General features: G+C 45.8%; 1 protein-coding gene across 2 annotated transcripts in view; it reads left to right on the forward strand.

The window, feature by feature from the left end:
* Positions 1 to 1,966: 1,966 nt before the first annotated feature.
* The window catches only part of ARMC9 (armadillo repeat containing 9), a 121,322-nt gene continuing 105,793 nt past the window's right edge, over positions 1,967 to 17,495 (forward strand). For both annotated transcript variants that reach the window (XM_081956039.1, XM_081956040.1), the window contains exons 1-4: positions 1,967 to 2,080; positions 9,679 to 9,753; positions 10,886 to 11,011; positions 12,352 to 12,519. In XM_081956039.1, coding sequence (XP_081812165.1) covers positions 9,700 to 9,753; positions 10,886 to 11,011; positions 12,352 to 12,519 — 348 coding nt within the window. In that variant the 5' untranslated portion in view covers positions 1,967 to 2,080; positions 9,679 to 9,699. The remainder of the gene's footprint in view (positions 2,081 to 9,678; positions 9,754 to 10,885; positions 11,012 to 12,351; positions 12,520 to 17,495) is intronic.

Consider the following 17,495-nt stretch of genomic DNA (forward strand, 5'->3'; position numbering starts at 1 on the left):
CAAAAAAGCCATTGCCCTATGCTAAATCAGAAGTCTCTACCCTTGGCCATTTTAAGACTTGTGGACTTCAACTCCCAGAATTCAACATGGCTGGCTGGGGAAATCTGGGAGCTAAAGTCAGCAAACCTTAAAAAGTTGCCAAGTTTAGAGACCCCTATGCAAAATAATGCTTAAATTAAAATAGGTGAAAGGGAGATCTGCCAACGATTTCATCAAATCTTGAACAGCCGTTGGTAACCTTACTTATTTCAATCAGAATAGAGCTGGAAGGGATCTTGGGGGGTCTTCTAGTCCACCCCCCTGCTCAAACAGACAGGTTCAGTCTCCTCTTAAAAGCCGCCACAACTTTTTAAAAAAATTAATTTTTTATTTACTAACATGTAAAATACACACCACATTTACACAATACAATACGAACAGCAGCTTCCTGTTCTTTTTAATAGCAATTGCCAATCGATATCGCTCACCTTATATTATTTCCCCTTCTATTATATTTCATTTGCATTTCACCATTCTTAACCCTCTTCTTTTACTCCTCTGTCTACTGTATTGGCTGATTACCTCTAGTAAATTTAAACCACTTGGATACATATATTTGTTAATTCTCCTTAACTACTATTTTTCGGCTTTGTTGTCTTCCTTCATTGATCCTTGTTTTTTTCCTCCATCCGCCTATACCATTTATCTGGCACTCACAACGTCTGGTGGCAAACTGTTCCACTGGTTAACTGTCCTCATTGTAAGGAAGTTTCTCCTTAATTCCAGGTTGCTTCTCTCCTGGATTAGTTGGTTAGTTTCCATCCATCGTTTCAAAACATTCCATTTATGCTGGGCCACCTACTCAGCCAGATGTTTTGTTAATTTGTTTTTATCATTTTCATTTATGTGTTATTAAATTTAGATGCCGCCCAACTCATTGTCAAGCAACTGGTGGCTTATAAATGTCACGAAGACAAAGGCAGAAAAACATAAAATATTAAATTAATATCCCATTGTTCTTGCTGCAACTCAAGATGTGACTTTAAAACTGGATGGTTGGTGTGTTTTACATGCAAGCGAGAATCAAATCAGTCCTCTCCTTGGTTAGGTAAAGGTTCCCCTCGCACATATGTGCTAGTCGTTCCCGACTCTAGGGGGCGGTGCTCATCTCTGTTTCAAAGCCGAAGAGCCAGCACTGTCCGAAGACGTCTCCGTGGTCATGTGGCCAGCATGACTCAACTCCAAAGGTGCACGCAACGCTGTTCCCTTCCCACCAAAGGTGGCTCCTATTTTTCTACTTGCATTTGTATGTGCTTTCGAATTGCTAGCTTGGCAGAAGCTGGGACAAATCATGGGAGCTCACTCCGTTACGGCGCTAGGGATTCGAACTGCCAAACTGTTGACCTTTTTGATGGACAAGCTCAGTGTCTTAGCCACTGAGCCACCGTGTCCCTTTCTCCTTGGTTGTGTGTTATTTTTATTTAAAAAAATGTGGAAATAAGTTATTTTTACATGCAAATATTAACTAAATGATTCCCTAGTTTTTAGAATAGTTTCTCTGCAACTATCCATCTATTCTAGCTCAGATTTCTCAATCTTGGCCACTTTAAGACAAGTGGACTTCAACTCCCAGAATTCCCCAGCCAGCATAGCTGGCTGGGGAATTCTGGGAGTTGAAGTCCACCCGTCTTAAAGTGGCCAAGGTTGAGGGACCGTTTGTAGGCTCCCTTTGCTTTGTATAGGCTCAGTGTGCTCTGGGTCCCAGCTTCCCCTTCCAGAAATGGGGCGCCAGGAATCCCATCCACAGGGCATAATGGAAGCCGGCCAGAATATCTGAAGGGCGCCCGGTTGGAGAAGCCAAGCGGAAGGCTTCACACAAGCCTCCCATCGCGTATCGCCGTTGCTAGGAGACGCCGTTTTCATTCCCCCTCCATCCCGGGCGTCCCCGAGTCACCTGACCAGAGGCCACGTCGCCCATTGGGCCACGAGGAAAGCCACGTGACCCTGACGCCGCCTGGGGCAAAAAAGCTGCCCAGTCGGCGTTGCTAGGCGACGAGAGGCAAGGAGGCCGCGGCCTGCTTGGCGTTATCCGACGCGGCAGGTAAGACGGGCGGGGAGAGGCGGGCGGTGACCTCCGCCGTCGGGAGGACCCGTGGAAAGGAAGCCCCGGCCTGTCGGGCGATTGGAAGCCTCCTCTCTGACGTCTTACTCCGGCTCTTCCCATGCCGGACTACAACACCCATGCTCCACAGCCATCCCGGTGCGGTGGGGGGGGGCAGGGGCTGCTCGCCTTTGGAGTCCAACACCAAATGGGAAGTTGGGCAGACAGCACCAAATCCCAGGAGCCACAGCCATCGTGGCTGGGGAACATGGAGGTTGTAGTCCTAGGCAACTGAAGGGCGTACTAATCTGATATGGGAGAGGGAGTGACTTTGAGTGGCACTCTGCACATGCTCAGGGTAATTGCCTAAAATGACGTGTTCTTGGCCAGCCAAGAAGGCCAAATGGCCACCCAGCATCTCTGCCTGGGAAAAGCTTTACCTGTTGAGCGTCTGCCTGTGCCAAGGACAGGTAGTCCTCGACTGACGACCACAATGGAGCCCAACGTCTCTTGTTTTAAGCGAGTCATTTGTTAAGTTGCCCCATTTTAGGGCCATTCTTTCCATCGTTGCTAAGCGAAACTCTGCCAGTTAAATTTGCAACGTGGTTGTTAAGTGAATCGGGCTTCCCTGTTGACTTTGCTTGTCAGAAGGTCGCAAAAGGATGAATCACGTGACCCGGGAACACTGTGACCGTCATAAATAGGAGTCATTTGAAGCCAAGCATTTGAATTTTGAACGCATAATTATGGGGATGCTGCAAAGGTCGTAAGTGTGAAAAATGCCCATAAGTCCTTTTTTTCAGTGCTGTTGTAATGTTGGAATGGTCACTAAGTAAACTGTTGTAAGTCGAGGACTAAATGCTTGTTTCTCGGTATTAAAACTTTTGTCCCACGCTTGCACACATTTATTTATTCAATTTCTATAGCCATCGATTTCCGCCAAGTTACTCTGGGTGGCTTACAATTCTAAAATTATAAAACAATTAAGCAATTAATTAAGTAATGAATAAAACAATGAAAAATACCACATATGCACACACACCGTACAGTTAGCCAAATAACAGTAAAACCCAAGAAACTGGGCCCTTTATCACATTTTGACTCCCAGGTTTGTTGCACAATTCTTATATAATGTGCATAAACTTAGGTAAACTTTCAAAATTTAATTTAATTAATCATAAGGGTGTGTTATGGAAGCACAGCTGGTTTTTTAATTTCAAATTATCATTTGGCTGTGTTGCTCTTATTTAAATTTGATATACAGTTATGAAATTGTATTTTTACACCATCCCGAGAGGGACAATTTCTAAGCTTGATAAATAAGTAATCCTTGACTTACGACCACAATTGAACCCAAAATTTCTGTTGTTAAGTGAGACATTTAAGTGAATTGAGGCCATTTGACGACGTTTCTAATTTCCCAGTTGTTAAGTGAATCACTGCAGTTGTTAATGACAGAGTTGTTAAGTGAATCGGGCTTCTCCATTGATTTTGCTTGTGAGAAGGTCGCAAAAGGGGATCACGTGACCCCCAGGACACTGCAACCGTCATAAATACGAGTCAGTCGCCAAGCGTCTGAATTTTGATCACATGACCATGGGGATGCTGCAACAGTCGTAAGTGTGAAAAATGATCATAATTCACTTCAATACTGTTGTAAGTTTGAGCAGTCACTAATCAAATTGTCGTAAGTCAAGGACTACGGTCTCCAATAATTTATGCCATAGAATGGCAAGTTACATTGAATTCGTCCTTTGCACAATGATGAAAACGAGATTTCTACAGGAGGTGAAACTTTGCACGAGCAGAATGACCCTTTCAATAGATGAACGAAAAGGGAATCAGAATTTCTGTTGTTAAACAAGACAGTTATTAAATGAGTCATATCTGGTTTTACAGGTAGTCCTCCGGTTATGACCACAATTGAGCTTAAAATTTCATGTTGCTAAATGAAACATTTCTTAAGCGAGTTTTGCCTCATTTGACAACATTTCTAGCCCCAGTTGTTAAGTGAATCACTGCAATTGTTAAATTAGTAACCTAGTTGTTAAGTAATCTGGCTTCCCCATTGGCTCTGCTTGTCAGGAGGTCGCAAAAGGGGATCACGTGACCCCGGGGCACTGCAAGCGTCATAAATATGAGTCAATTGCTAAGCATCTGAATTTTGATCATGTGACCTTGGGGATGCAGCAGTGGTCGTAAGTGTGAAAAACGGCCCTCAGTCACTTTTTTCAGTGCCGTTGTGACTTTGAAACCTCACTAAAAGAACTGTTGTAAAGTCGATTACCTGCATTACAGGGGTGTCCAAACTTGGGAACTTTAAGACTTGTGGACTTCAACTCCCAAGTCTTAAAGTTCCCAAGTTTGGACACCCCTGCTGTATTACCTTTTTGCCATGGTTGTTAAATGAATAAGTATGATTGAGCGAATCACGCAGTTGTTAAGTGAATCACACAGTTGTTAAGTAAATCCAGCTTTCCCCCTTGATTTTGCTTGTCGGAAACTGGTTGAGAAGATCGCCAATCACGCGAGGTCACATGACCTGCCGCAACCCTCCTAATATATATGCCAGTTACCAAGCCCCCACATTTTGATCATGTGACCATGGGGATGCTGGGATGGCCGTAAATGTGGGGACTGGTCCCTTTTTTTCCAGTCCCCTTGTAACTTCAAACGGTCACTAAACAAGCAGTTGGAAAGCTGAGGCCTTTGATGGAGCAAGGACAAGAGGAGAGGGGAAAAATAGGCAGATCTGGCACATTCTGATCTTCAGTCCTACGGTTGGAAATAATCAGAATTAAGGTACACTTGAGCCCTTTGTTAACACTTTTGACTAATGGCCGGGTAGAGTTTTATTTTATTGTATAATTAAGGAAAGATATCTGTGAGCTTGGTTTGATTCATGGTGCTCCCTAGGCACATCTGTGTATTTTCCTTGACAGCCATGTGAGACAGTTATGCTGTTGCCTTCGTCTCGGATTTTTTCTTTTTTTAAGCTTCCCTGTTTACCTTACATGTGTTATATTTTTCTGCTGGTGGGGATGGTCTCATTAACACCCGTCCAGAATCTCTCCCTGCTTAACTTCTTTGGAGGAAGGCCGATTGCGCAAGTCTACGTTACATTTAGAATTTAGAAGAGGATCGAGCTGGAAGGGACCTTGGAGGTCTTCTAGTATTTTATTTATTTATTTATTATTTATTTATTTATTTCTTTGCACTTCTAGACCGCCCCCTCTCCCAAAAGGGACTCGGGGCGGTGTACAGTCCACACAGCAAATACATCATCCACAGTAAAATTCATTAAATTGAATAAATGAATAAATATAAATATGGAGGAGGTTAAAAGAATTAAAAGAACTGTACAGCAAGAATATAAATATGGCTTTAAAACCCCTAAAATCAATTAAATTTAAAACAATACCCTTAAAATACCAGATAAAAGTATAATTTCCAGGAGGTAACAGTTATAACAGTTATAATTATGCCAGGGATGGCTAAACAGTTATAATTAGTCCATTCTCCCTGCTCAAGCAGGAGATCCTATGCCAGGGATGGCTAACCTTTTTGTCCTTGTGCGCCGAAATCGCGGGCACACACCCATAATGCAATGTGCCCTGACCCCCTGTGTATGTACGCACAACACCCCCACGCTCCTTCCGCCACCTGCGCATGTGTGAGACCCCTTGCACTCGCCCTGCACATGCGTGCAAACACACACACACACCCCGTCCCTTTGTGGGCTTAGCAGGCTTCTCTGAAACCTCCCGGGACCAAAAACGGGGCACAGGGGTGTGTGCTGCACCCACCCACCCACACACACCCTGTTTTGGGCCTAGCAGGCCTCCCTGAAGCCTCCTAAAACCAAAAACGGGGCGCTGCACTCCCCCCCGTCCCCTGCACAGGTGCCCGCGTCTCCTACATGCAGGGCAGAGTCCCAAAAATCAGCTGGTTGGTGGGAGGTGTCCACGCATGCACGGTGGAGCTGAGCTGGTGCGATGGCTCTCGTGCCCACCGAGAGGGCTCCATGTGCTACCTGTGGCCCACCTGCCCTGGGTTTGCTATCATGGTCGTACACCATTTCAGATAAGTGGCTGTCTAGTCTAGACTCTAGACCAGTGTTTCTCAAACTTGGCGACTTTAAGTCCTGTGGACTTCAACTCCCAGAATCCCCCAGCCAGCATAGCTGGCTGGGGAATTCTGGGAGTTGAAGTCCACAGGACTTAAAGTCGCCAAGTTTGAGAAACACTGCTCTAGACCAATGGTGGCGAATCTTTCTTGGCACTGAGGGCCCAAACCGGAGCATGCCAGCACCACGGAAACCAGGAGACCAGCTGGCTGGTGCGCATACATGTGCTGGCCACCTGGCCTTCAGGTTTCTGGCATGTACATGCATGCCAGCCAGCTGGTCTTTGCACATGCTGGAGCACTGGAAATCCAAATCATGTGCACCGGCCAGCTGGACTTCAGGTTTCCAGGGCTCCGGCACGCACGAAGATCATGCACGCTGGAAACCAGAAGAGCAGCTGGCGATGGCGCATGTTCCCACATAGAGGGCTCAGTATGCCACCTCTGGCACTTGTGTCATAGGTTCCCCATCACGGGGGGTAGACTCTTCTTAAAAACATCCAGTGTTCACGATTGAAGGCAAGCTATTCCACTGGTTGATCATGCTCACTGTTAGGAAGTTTATATTTTATGTAAGTGTGGAAAATAGTTTTAAGTCACTTTCTCCAGCAATGTTGTCCCTTCGAACTAAGTTCACTGAATGAACTAAAGTTGAAAACTACCTGTGAGGAGTCTGTTTTGATACCCATAAAGCCTGAGGCATGCCAACCGGCTTATTGTAGCTGCTAAGATGCCAGGCTAGCAACCAGGTGATGGTAAGTTCTAGTTCTGTTTTAGGTACGAGAACTGACCGGGTGACTTTTGGGACCATCGTTGTCTCCCAGCCCACAACATAAACTCAATATCTGTTGCAACGAACTGGGAAAAAAGTGAGACCGGCATTTGTGGGGGAAATGCTATAAAAATAAAAATAAAGGAGGGTCATGATAAAAAATATTACAATTCCTGTATTTGGGAAAAAAAATGACATTTATAGTAGGGTCTTGGAGTTCATGAATCATTACGGCACTGTCCTTTGCCACTGCTATTTTCTGAGATAACAGAATAACACAGTTGGAAGGGATCTTGGTGAGGTCTTCTAGTCCTTAAGCAGGAGACCCTCTACCGTTTCAGATAAATAGTTATCCAATCTCTTCTTAGAAACCTCCAGAGTTGGAGCACCCACAACGTCTAGTGGCAAGCTGTTCCACTGAATAATTGTCCTCACTGCAAGGAAGTTTCTCCTTCAGCCATTCCATAATTTGTTCTCATGGAATTCCTCCTTAGTTCTAGGTTGCTTCTCTCCTGGATTCGTTTCCATTCGTTGCTTCCTGTCCTGCCTTGTCCGGGCTTTGGAGAATAGGTTGACCCCCCTCTTCTTTGGGCAGCCCCTCAAATATTGGAACATGCTATCACGTCACTCAATTCTTCTTTTCATTCAACTAGCCATGCCCAGTTCCTGCAACCGTTCTTCGTATGTTTTGGCCTCCAGTCCCCTAATCCTCTTCGTTGCTCTTCTCTGCACTCTTTCCAGAGTCTCCACATCTTTTTTATATTGTAGTATCCAAAACTGAAGTTGATGGTTTTCAACTTCTCATTTTGGGGTTGAGGTCCCATTCCAGGATGAAGCAGGACTGACCCACCCTTAGCTTTTTAAAATCCAATACTTACTAGCTAAATGCTGCCACCTGCCTGAGCTTCAAAGAGGAATTCGGAAGGGAGGCCGGGGAATGAACAGATTTAGGCAAATCTGGAAGAATAATACAGATTATTTCTTAAGAGCCACCAGGCAAGCTTCTCCTCCACACCTAGTAAGGAAATGGTGAACAGGAATAGATGCTCACTGCCGAAAAGGCTTGGGGTTAATCTAGCATTAGGTGCAAGAAAATCTTCAAGAGGAGGAAACCTTTAGCACTGTGATGGGGAATCTATGGTACGTGTCTCACAGATGTTGCCACAGGTGCCAAAGACATCGCCCCAGTTCAGATCGACTGCGCATGCTTGCGCACCTCCTGCCGGCCAGCTGATTTTGGGGGTCTTGGACAAAACCCATGCACATCCGTGGGGGGTGGGGGGGTCGCATTTACATGTGCAGGGGGTGGGGGGGGAGCGCAGGTGTGTGTGCTGCCCCATTTTTGCTCCCAGGAGGCTGTAGGGAGGCCTACTAGACCCAAAATGGGGCATGGGGGGGGTGTTCACACCTGCATGCACAAGAGGGGAGGGGCGTGTGGGGGGGTGTCACACACGCATTTCATTATGGGTGCGTGCACGCACTCACAGCACGCGTTGACAAAAAGGTTAGCCATCCCTGCTTTCGCATATGCTGCCTTAAACTACAGGCAGTCCTCGACTTACGACCACAATTGACCCCCAGATTTCTCTTGTTAAGTGAGACGTCTGTGAAGGGAATTTTGCCCCATTTTTCGACTTTCCTTGCCAGAGTCGTTAAGTGAACCACTGGGGTTGTAAAGTGAGTCGCGCGGTGTCTGAAAAATGTCTCCGAAGTTTGGGGGATGCTGCAAAGTTCGTCACTATGAAAAGCAGTCCCAAGTCACTTTATTCCAGGGCCGTTGTAACTTTGAACGGTCACTAAATGAATGCCTCTAAGTCGAGGACCTCCTGTATTTTTGAGAAGCCTGCTGCTTTTCCCAAGCCAGTCAAAACCGCTGGCGTTTTAAAATGGGAGCTTGAGCCGCCAATGGAAGAAAGAGGGCAGGCTGGAGGCTTTCCAGGAATCACGGAGCAGAAGAGGGTAGACCTACGACCATAATTGAGCCCAACGGTTCTGTTGTTAAGTGAGACATTTGTTCAGTGAGTTTGGTCATATATTACAACCTTTCTTGCCACAGTTGTTGGGTGAATCCCTGCAGTGGTTAAGTTAGTGACACGGTTGTTAAGTGAATCTGGCTTCCACCATGGACGTTCCTATTCCTATTCTATTCTATTCTATTCTTCATTCTAATATGTTCTGTTCGGTTCTATTCTATTCTTCATTCCAATATGTTCTATTCTATTCTATTCTATTCTATTCCTATTCTATTCTTCATTCCAATATGTTCTGTTCAGTTCTATTCTATTCTTCATTCCAATATGTTCTATTCTATTCTATTCTATTCTATTCTATTCCTATTCTATTCTTCATTCCTATATGTTCTGTTCAGTTCTATTCTATTCTTCATTCCAATATGTTCTATTCTATTCTATTCTATTCTATTCCTATTCTATTCTTCATTCCAATATGTTCTGTTCAGTTCTATTCTTATTCTATTCTTCATTCCAATATGTTTGGTTCTATTCTACTTAGAACAGCATAAAAAATCCCCACCTTTTGAATGACAAATCCTTCGCCCTGCAGCCTGGCCAGTCCCACTTAAAAATAATCTGATTCAGATATGAAAAATATTGGAACGATTTGAAAGACGGTTTCAGGATACGTATTGCAAAAGCTTTATCTAGCAGTATGTCCAGTGACCCATATTCAAACTATGTTGCAGCTTCTCCTTGTTTGACGTTTGATGATGGGTGACGTGCTTGCTTATGAAGCAGAGCTGCTGGGAATGGTGAAAGAGGTAGGCTTTCCTTGAGTTTTTGACACGTCGAGCCCCAAAGGGCCCCCACCCCTGGGATGGAAGCCGTTGCCAAGCCCTTTGCCCCTATGGCTTTATTTATAAATCCAATATGTAGGCCAGCCATCTTGTCATGTCTTGTAATGTCTCCAGTTGGTTCACAAATTAAAAACACATCCTGTAAAATAAAAACTGAGGAAAGTGATAATATGGAGACTAAAGAAACAGATATGGGTAATCCTTCACTTTTGACATCATTGAGGCCAACATTTCTGTTGCTAAGCGAGACAGTTTTTACGTGACTTTTGCTCCATTTTACCATCTTTCTTGCCACGGTTGTTAAGTGAATTCCTTCAGTTGTTAAGTCAGGAACACGGTTGTTAAGTGAATCAGGCTTCCCCATTGAGTCTGCTTGTCAGAAGATCGCAAAAGAGGATCACAACAATGGTCATAAGTATGAGTCAGTTGCCAAGTGTCTGAATTTTGATCACTTGACTATGGGGACGCTGCAACAGTTGCAATTGAGAAAAACAGTCATAAGTCCCTTTTCTCAATGCTATTGTAACTTCAAACGGCCACTAAATGAACAGTACCTTCCCCCTGAAACCCTGCAGCCTTTTCTACCCCAGAAAACCCCTGGAAACATTTTCAGTAATATCAAAAGATGCTTGGTGGTTGAGGCCACTTGGAGGTTTTACCTGTGTCCTCAGGCTCACCTGAGTGATGCAAATGGAACATTCCTGGAGCTGCTGAAAGGACCATGTTGTAGACTGGAGATAGATGAGGCTCCACCCCCATTTGCACCACTCAGTTGACCCTAAGAACACAGATAAAACTCCAAGTGGCCTCAATGACCCTCTAAAAGGATGCAAATGACCAGCTGCCTGCAAGGAGTATCAATCCTTCCATTCCCCACCATCCAAATCAGAGCTGAAGAAGCTTCTTGGATGAGAAGTGAAACGTATTCAAGGAAAAAAACCAGAAAGTCCAGTTGCCTCTTGAAAAAAAAGAAAGCCCCTTTGGGACAATCGTGACTTGGAGGAATCTCCATAGACATTTTCTCTAATATTTCTTTGCCGATGGTCTTCAATGGGAAACGTGTGACAGATTCTCCTTTGCCTTTTTGCCTTTGCAGTATTTGGATTTTGCTGAATTTGAAGACACGGTGAAGACATTTACCAAAGAATGTAAAATAAAAGGGAAGCCGCTCCCCAAAACTAGAAGCAATTCTGCAAAAGACTCCAAGGCTGTAATCGTTCAGGTAACGCTTCCTTTAAGCGGGGAGGTGTCACCATCATCAACAGAGTTGGAAGGGGCCTTGGAGGTCTTCTAGCCCACCTCTCTACTCAAGCAGGAGACCCTATACCAGCCATGGCAAACCTGCCATAAGGGGGGGAGCGCAGGGGGGTTGTGCGTGGGCGTGCCGCACCCATAATGCAATGCGCAACCCCCACCCTCCAGTGCTCATGCACGCATGAGAGGCGATCCCCCCCATTTTTTGCATGCTTTTTTCGCCCTTCCCAGGCTCCAGAGGCTTTATAGGAACCTGGGGAGGGTGAAAACAGCCTCCACGCCCCCCCGGAGGCCCTCCGGAGGCTTCAGGGACCTTCAGGAGGCTTGTAGGGCCGGTTTAAGCCCGCCCGGAAGGCTCTGGAGGGCTTAAACCGGCTCTATGAGAAAACCAGAAGTGACTTCCGGTTTGCTCGTAGGGTCGTTTTTGGTCCTCCGGAGCGTTGAGAGAGAGCTTAAACTGACCCTATCAGCCTCCTGAAGGTCCCTGAAGCCTCCGGAGGACTAAAAACGACCCTATGAGCAAACCGGATGTCCGTTCCCAAACTTCTGGTTTGCCCATAGGACCGTTTCATTGCACTCCAGAGGCTCTTTTCGCCCTCCCCGGGCTCATATAAGGCCTCTGGAGCCTGGGGAGGGTGAAAAATGGCTTTAAAAAAGGCTGAACTCAGCTTGCCAGTGCGCATGTGCGTGCTGGCCAGTTGACAGGGCAACGCCTTGCATGCCCTGACAAATGACTCCATGTGCCACCTGTGGCATATGCGCCATAGTTTCACCTTCCCGGCCCTATGCTATGCCTGTGTTGGGGTTTTATCATTTAAAAATGGCACCTAGAAGCTGCAGCAGGGATGAAATTCAACCGTTAGGGACAATTTGAATCAGTTTGCTGAACCGCTAAAACCCACCCCCGGTTGCCCCTGTCCCCGGTCGCCCAGTTGCCGCTCACCCCTTCCGGCCGCTCACTGCTTTATTACTGTTTATGTATCTCAAGTGCTTCCTCCTGTTTTCCTCACCACAGAAACCTTGTGGGAGGAGTTGGGCTGAGAGAGTGATTGGAACAAAGTCACCCAGCCAGCCTTCCATGCCTAAGGTGGGACTAGAACTCTCAATTTCCTGTGGATTGGCCCAATGTACCCAAATCGGCTTTCATGCCTAAGGTGGGTCTAGAACTCACTGTCTCCTGGTTCTTGGCCAAAACCCAAAGTGGGCGTTCAGAAATGGAACATGCAAAATAAGACATTTCCATTTCTACCATCTTAAATAATTTCCCAAAGATCTAACTTGGGTTTTTTTTTTTTGTCTCTTTGGAAGGATCTGCTGATGTCCTTTAGTGATGGAGACCAGGACGTCTTCTTTGAGCTGTGGGAAGAGCACATCCCTTCCTCCGTCCGAGAGCAAGAAGCTGTGGCTCAGAAGTTGGAGTTCTACCTACACATCCACTTCGCCATCTTCCTATTGAAGCACGCCGTGGGGAAGCCGGTAAATTTTCATCTCTAAATCATCATCTCCTTTTAATGGCCCCATAATCCCTTGCGGGGCAGGGTCTGGGTAACTGAATGGAGCTAGCAGGGTGTTTTACTGGCCAGCTGCCCTTCCCTGTTGCCAATGCGGAGTTTTGTTCAGCAGATATATTCTCAGTGTACCAAGAGAGAGAAATATCAGCCTCTACCTAGGATCAAACTCACCTCCTGCTGACTGTGAGGCGAGAGCTCCACCTCTAAGCCACCGCACCACTCCAAATTGTCTTCTTTAAATCACCTATCCTAAATTCTTTTGTTGAAATGAGCAACTGCGAATCGGTTTATGACGGTTCCAGTGTCCCGGGGTCATGTGATCACCTTTAGTGACCTTTTCATAAGCACTTCACCACCACTGTGTGATTAACTTAACAACTGCAGGGATTCACTTAATAACGGTGGCACAGAAGATCGTAAAAAGGAGCAAATTTATGTAACAAATGTCTCGCAATGTTGGCTCAGTGGTGGCCGTAAGTCGAGGACTACCTGTATTATCCTGAAATTATAGGTGGTCCTTGATGGACAACCCAAAATTTCCGTTGCTAAGTGAGTTTTGACCATTTTATGACCTTTCTTGCCACCGTGGTTAAGTGAACACCTGAAATTGTTAAACAAGTCACACAGTTGCTAAATGAATCTGGCTTCCCCACGGACTTTGTTTGTGGAGGGTCGTAAAAGGGGATAATGTGACAACCCCCCCCCCGGACACTGTGACCGTCGTAAATATGAGTCAGTTGCCAAGCGCCTGAATTTTATTCACATGAAAGTGGGGATTGCTACGATGATCGTAAGCGTGAAAACCGGTCGTAAGTCCCTTTTTCCAGTGCCGTCGTAACATTGAACCATCGTTCAACCGATGGTTGTATGTTGAGGACCAACCCCAACGGCCCCTTTTGCCAAGAAGCCGCCTTTGAAACCCATCCTCCTCTAAAATCAGATGCTTGAAAAAAACTTTTATTGCCTTAAAGCCGTGATGGCGAAACTATGGCACGCGTGCTCAGTGGCATGCAAAGCCATGTCACCCAACACGCAACGCCCACGCCCGTTTGTCTTCTGGGTTTCTGGCACGCGTGCGCCTGTGTCGATCAGCTGCCCTTCGCATGCACCGCAGTGCCGAAAACCGCTGTGCGCCTGCGCACTGGCCAGCTGACTGTCGGTTGCGCATGTGCTCCAGAACCTGGAAGTTCGGCTTTTCCAAGGCTTCATCCCTTCATGCGTGCGGAAGTGCCGAAAACCGGTGTGAGCATGCGCGCCGGTCAGTTGATCGTTGTGCGTGCCTGTGCGCTAGAGCCCAAAGGTTGGGCCTTTCCAGAGCGCAGCCCCGATGGGCGCGTATGCGTGTGCGCACAATATTTCTGCGCAAGCTTTTCGGCACTCGTTGCCAATGAGGTTCTCCATCACTGCCTTAAAGTCTGTAGAGATTCTCATCAGGGGTAAAACCGGCTGTCAACCCAAAAAAGAGTTTTAAAAAAGTTACAACAATCGGCGGTGCCTGATTACCTGTGAGCTTGTCGCAGGGGCCGTTTTGTGGGAAGCCCAGCTGGTTTGGCATTGCGTGGGAGTCAGTTGCGCAGCTTTTGTGTTATTTTCGTGTGAGGTGTGAGTTGGTTTTGGAGCTCTCTGTGACTCTGCGAGGTTCCTGCGTGTTGCAGAGGACATTTTGCTGCTTTGTCCAGCTGCTTTGACGTTGTGTGTGAGTCAGTTGTGCAGCCATGCCCACCCGGTCACATGACCACCAAGCCACGCCCACAGAACCGGTAGAGAAAAAAAATGAATTTCACCACGGATTCTCAGTCCTCCAGGTCCAGGGTTGTCCCAAAGGGGCTTTTTTTTCAAGAGGCAACTGGACTTTCTGTTTTTTTTTCTTTTGAAGACATTTCACTTCTCCTCCAAGAAGCTTCTTCAGCTCTGAGTGGATGGTGGGGAAGGGAAGGATTGATGCTCCTTGCAGACAGCTGGTCATTTGCATTCCTTTTAGGGGGTCGTTGAGGCCACTTGGAGATTTATCTGCGTTCTTGGGGTCACCTGAGTGGTGCAAATGGTTCCTGTAGTCTGCCATTTTTCCTCTGGAAATCCATCTCTCCTTTCCAAGGGTCTTCACCCCAAATTGTGTAGCTAAAAGGTCCGTAGAGATTCTCCGTCATCCAGCACACGGTTGCCCCAAAAGTGCTTCTTTCCCCCCCCTCAAGAGGCAGCTGGACTTCCTTGTTTTCCCTCTTTTATTGCCTTGTGCCTCCATCCTAGCATGTGGGTCTATTTTTATTTATTTTTAATTGCGGAGCTTCGTTGCGTCTTTCTGGCCCAGAGGCCTTAATGAAAGTTTGATTTGATTTGAGCCCCGTTCCATCAGGGCCTAGCCCAGAAGCTGAGTCCCCCTGGGTGCAAAAAATCCTCCATGTGCATCTCTTCGCAGTCGGAAATGAGAAGCGCCTGTTTTCTGTTGAGCATCATCTCGTTTTTCACAATTCACGTCCGGCCTCTTTCATTTCTTCCAACCGCCGCTTTGCCTGCAAACCTGAGATGTCGAACCATATTTTCACTTTAACGCTGCCTGCTGGGATGTTGGATAGGAGAAGGTCTTGATCCTGCCCTCGTTTGGTGTATTGGGGTCCATATTAATTTAAAAAGCTGTTCCAAGGTCATGTGATCACACTTTGTGGGTGGGTGGGGGGAAGAAAGCAGATTTGCTTAATGACTGCACGGTTCACTTAACGACTGCCGTGATTTTCTTAAGAACCAGGGCACCAAGGTTGTAAAATCAAACGCAACCTTTTGTCGTATTCCAGTATTTGAGAGGCTGACCCAAAGAGGAGGAGGTCAACTTATTCTCCAAAGCACTTGAGGGCAGGACAAGAAGCAATGGGTGGAAACTAATCAAGGAGAGAAGCAACTTAGAACTAAGGAGAAATTTCCTGACAGTGAGAACAATGAATCAGTGGAACAGAAGTTGCCTCCAGAAGTTGTGAATGCCCCAACACTGGAAGTCTTTAAGAAGATGTTGGATAGCCATCTGTCTGGAATGGTATAGGGTTTCCTGCCTAGGCAGGGGGTTGGACTAGAAGACCTCCAAGGTCCCTTCCAACTCTGCCATTGTATTGTATAAGAAGCAATGGGTAGAAACTAATCAAGGAGAGAAGCAACTTAGAACTGAGGAGGAATTTCCTGACAGTGAGAACAATTAATCAGTGGAACAGAAGTTGCCTCCAGAAGTTGTGAATGCCCCAACACTGGAAGTCTTTAAGAAGATGTTGGATAGCCATTTGTCTGAAACGGTATAGGGTTTCCTGCCTAGGCAGGGGGTTGGACTAGAAGACCTCCAAGGTCCCTTCCAACTCTCTTCTGATTGAAATGCATCTCATTTAACAATCGCCCAGCAATGGAAGTTTTAGTTCCAATTATGGTTGTAAATCAAGGACTACCTGTATGGTGACCTCACCCATCATTGTTGTTGTTAGTTGCGAAGAGGTGTCCAACCCATATGAAATAAAATCCAATACCTATTGACATCCCAATTGGGAAGCCAGGTTCCCTTAACCGTGTTACTAACTTTTAACAATTGCCGCCATTCCCCAGTGATGGCCACCAAGGTCGCATAATGCGGCAAGACTCGCTTACCAGCTGTCTCGCTTAGCAACAGAAACTTTGAGCTCAATTGTGGTCGTACGTCAAGGACTAGTGGCATCTTGTTTGAGTATCTTCTGATACTATTCGCTGCCAGTGGGACGTTTTAGACCTCAGGGAAACTGGATTTGCCTCGAACGAAGTGGCTGGTGGGTGGTGGGAAAGGTGTGATTTTTCTCACCGTTCAAGATTATATTGAAGGGAAGAAACAAAAGCTCTTCATGGGGAGGACTGGCACTCTGCCCATTTCCAAACTTGTGGCCGGCTGGTTTAGTCATCGGATACCCAGATAGCTCAGTTGGCTGCGCAAAGCTGTTTTCTTGGTGCCAGAAACTCACCTGCAGGCCGACTGTTTGATGGAAGAGGTGAGAATTGATGTTATCTCAGAAAAAGGCAAATCTTGCTGGGTGGCCTGTCTCCTTTCTTGGTGCCAGTCCCCGCTCAATTAAAACGGCTGGGTAAACATTGAAGTGGGCTTGGCCGGTTGCCTTTGTCCAAAACGGCAAGTATTTACAAGAATAACAAGAGTTGGAAGAGAACTTGGAAGCCTTCCAGACCAACTACCTTCTCAGGCATTTCAGTCAAATGGCCGTCCAGTCTCCTCTTTAAAACCTCCCATGGTGGAGCCCCCACAGCTTTGGGAGGGAAGCCATATCACTGATTGATTGTCCTGGTTATCAGGAAACTTCTCCTTAGATATTGGAGGTGGTCAGCTTTTGAGAGCTGCATGCAACAAAATTTCATTTTAATGTATGCGGATTAGCGTACATTCAAAGTGACAAAGTTATTCTTTCTTTCTTTCTTTCTTTCTTTCTTTCTTTCTTTCTTTCTTTCTTTCTTTCTATCTATCTATCTATCTATCTATCTATCTATCTATCTATCTATCTATCTATCATCACCTACCTACCTATCCATATCATCTTTCTGTCTCATCTATCTGTCTGTCTATCTATTTGCCTGGATGGATAGATAGATAGATACAATGAGAAAGATAGATAGATAGATAGATAGATAGATGATAGATAGATAGATAGATAGATAGATAGATAGATAGATAGATAGATAGATAGATAAATAGAGGGGCGGAGATCTACCTATCTATCTTTCTATCTTTCTATCTATCTATCTATCTATCTATCTATCTATCTATCTATCTATCTATCTATCACCTACCTACCTATCCATATCATCTCTCTGTTTATCTATTTGCCTGGATGGATGAATGGATGGATGGATGGATGGATTCAATGAGAAAGATAGATAGGTAGATAGATTAAAAACTAAATAGATAGAGATCAACCTATCTATCTTTCTCAT

The sequence above is a fragment of the Natrix helvetica genome, assembly GCF_964273705.1.
Source record: "Natrix helvetica genome assembly, chromosome: 5".
Taxonomy (NCBI): Eukaryota; Metazoa; Chordata; class Lepidosauria; order Squamata; family Natricidae; genus Natrix; species Natrix helvetica.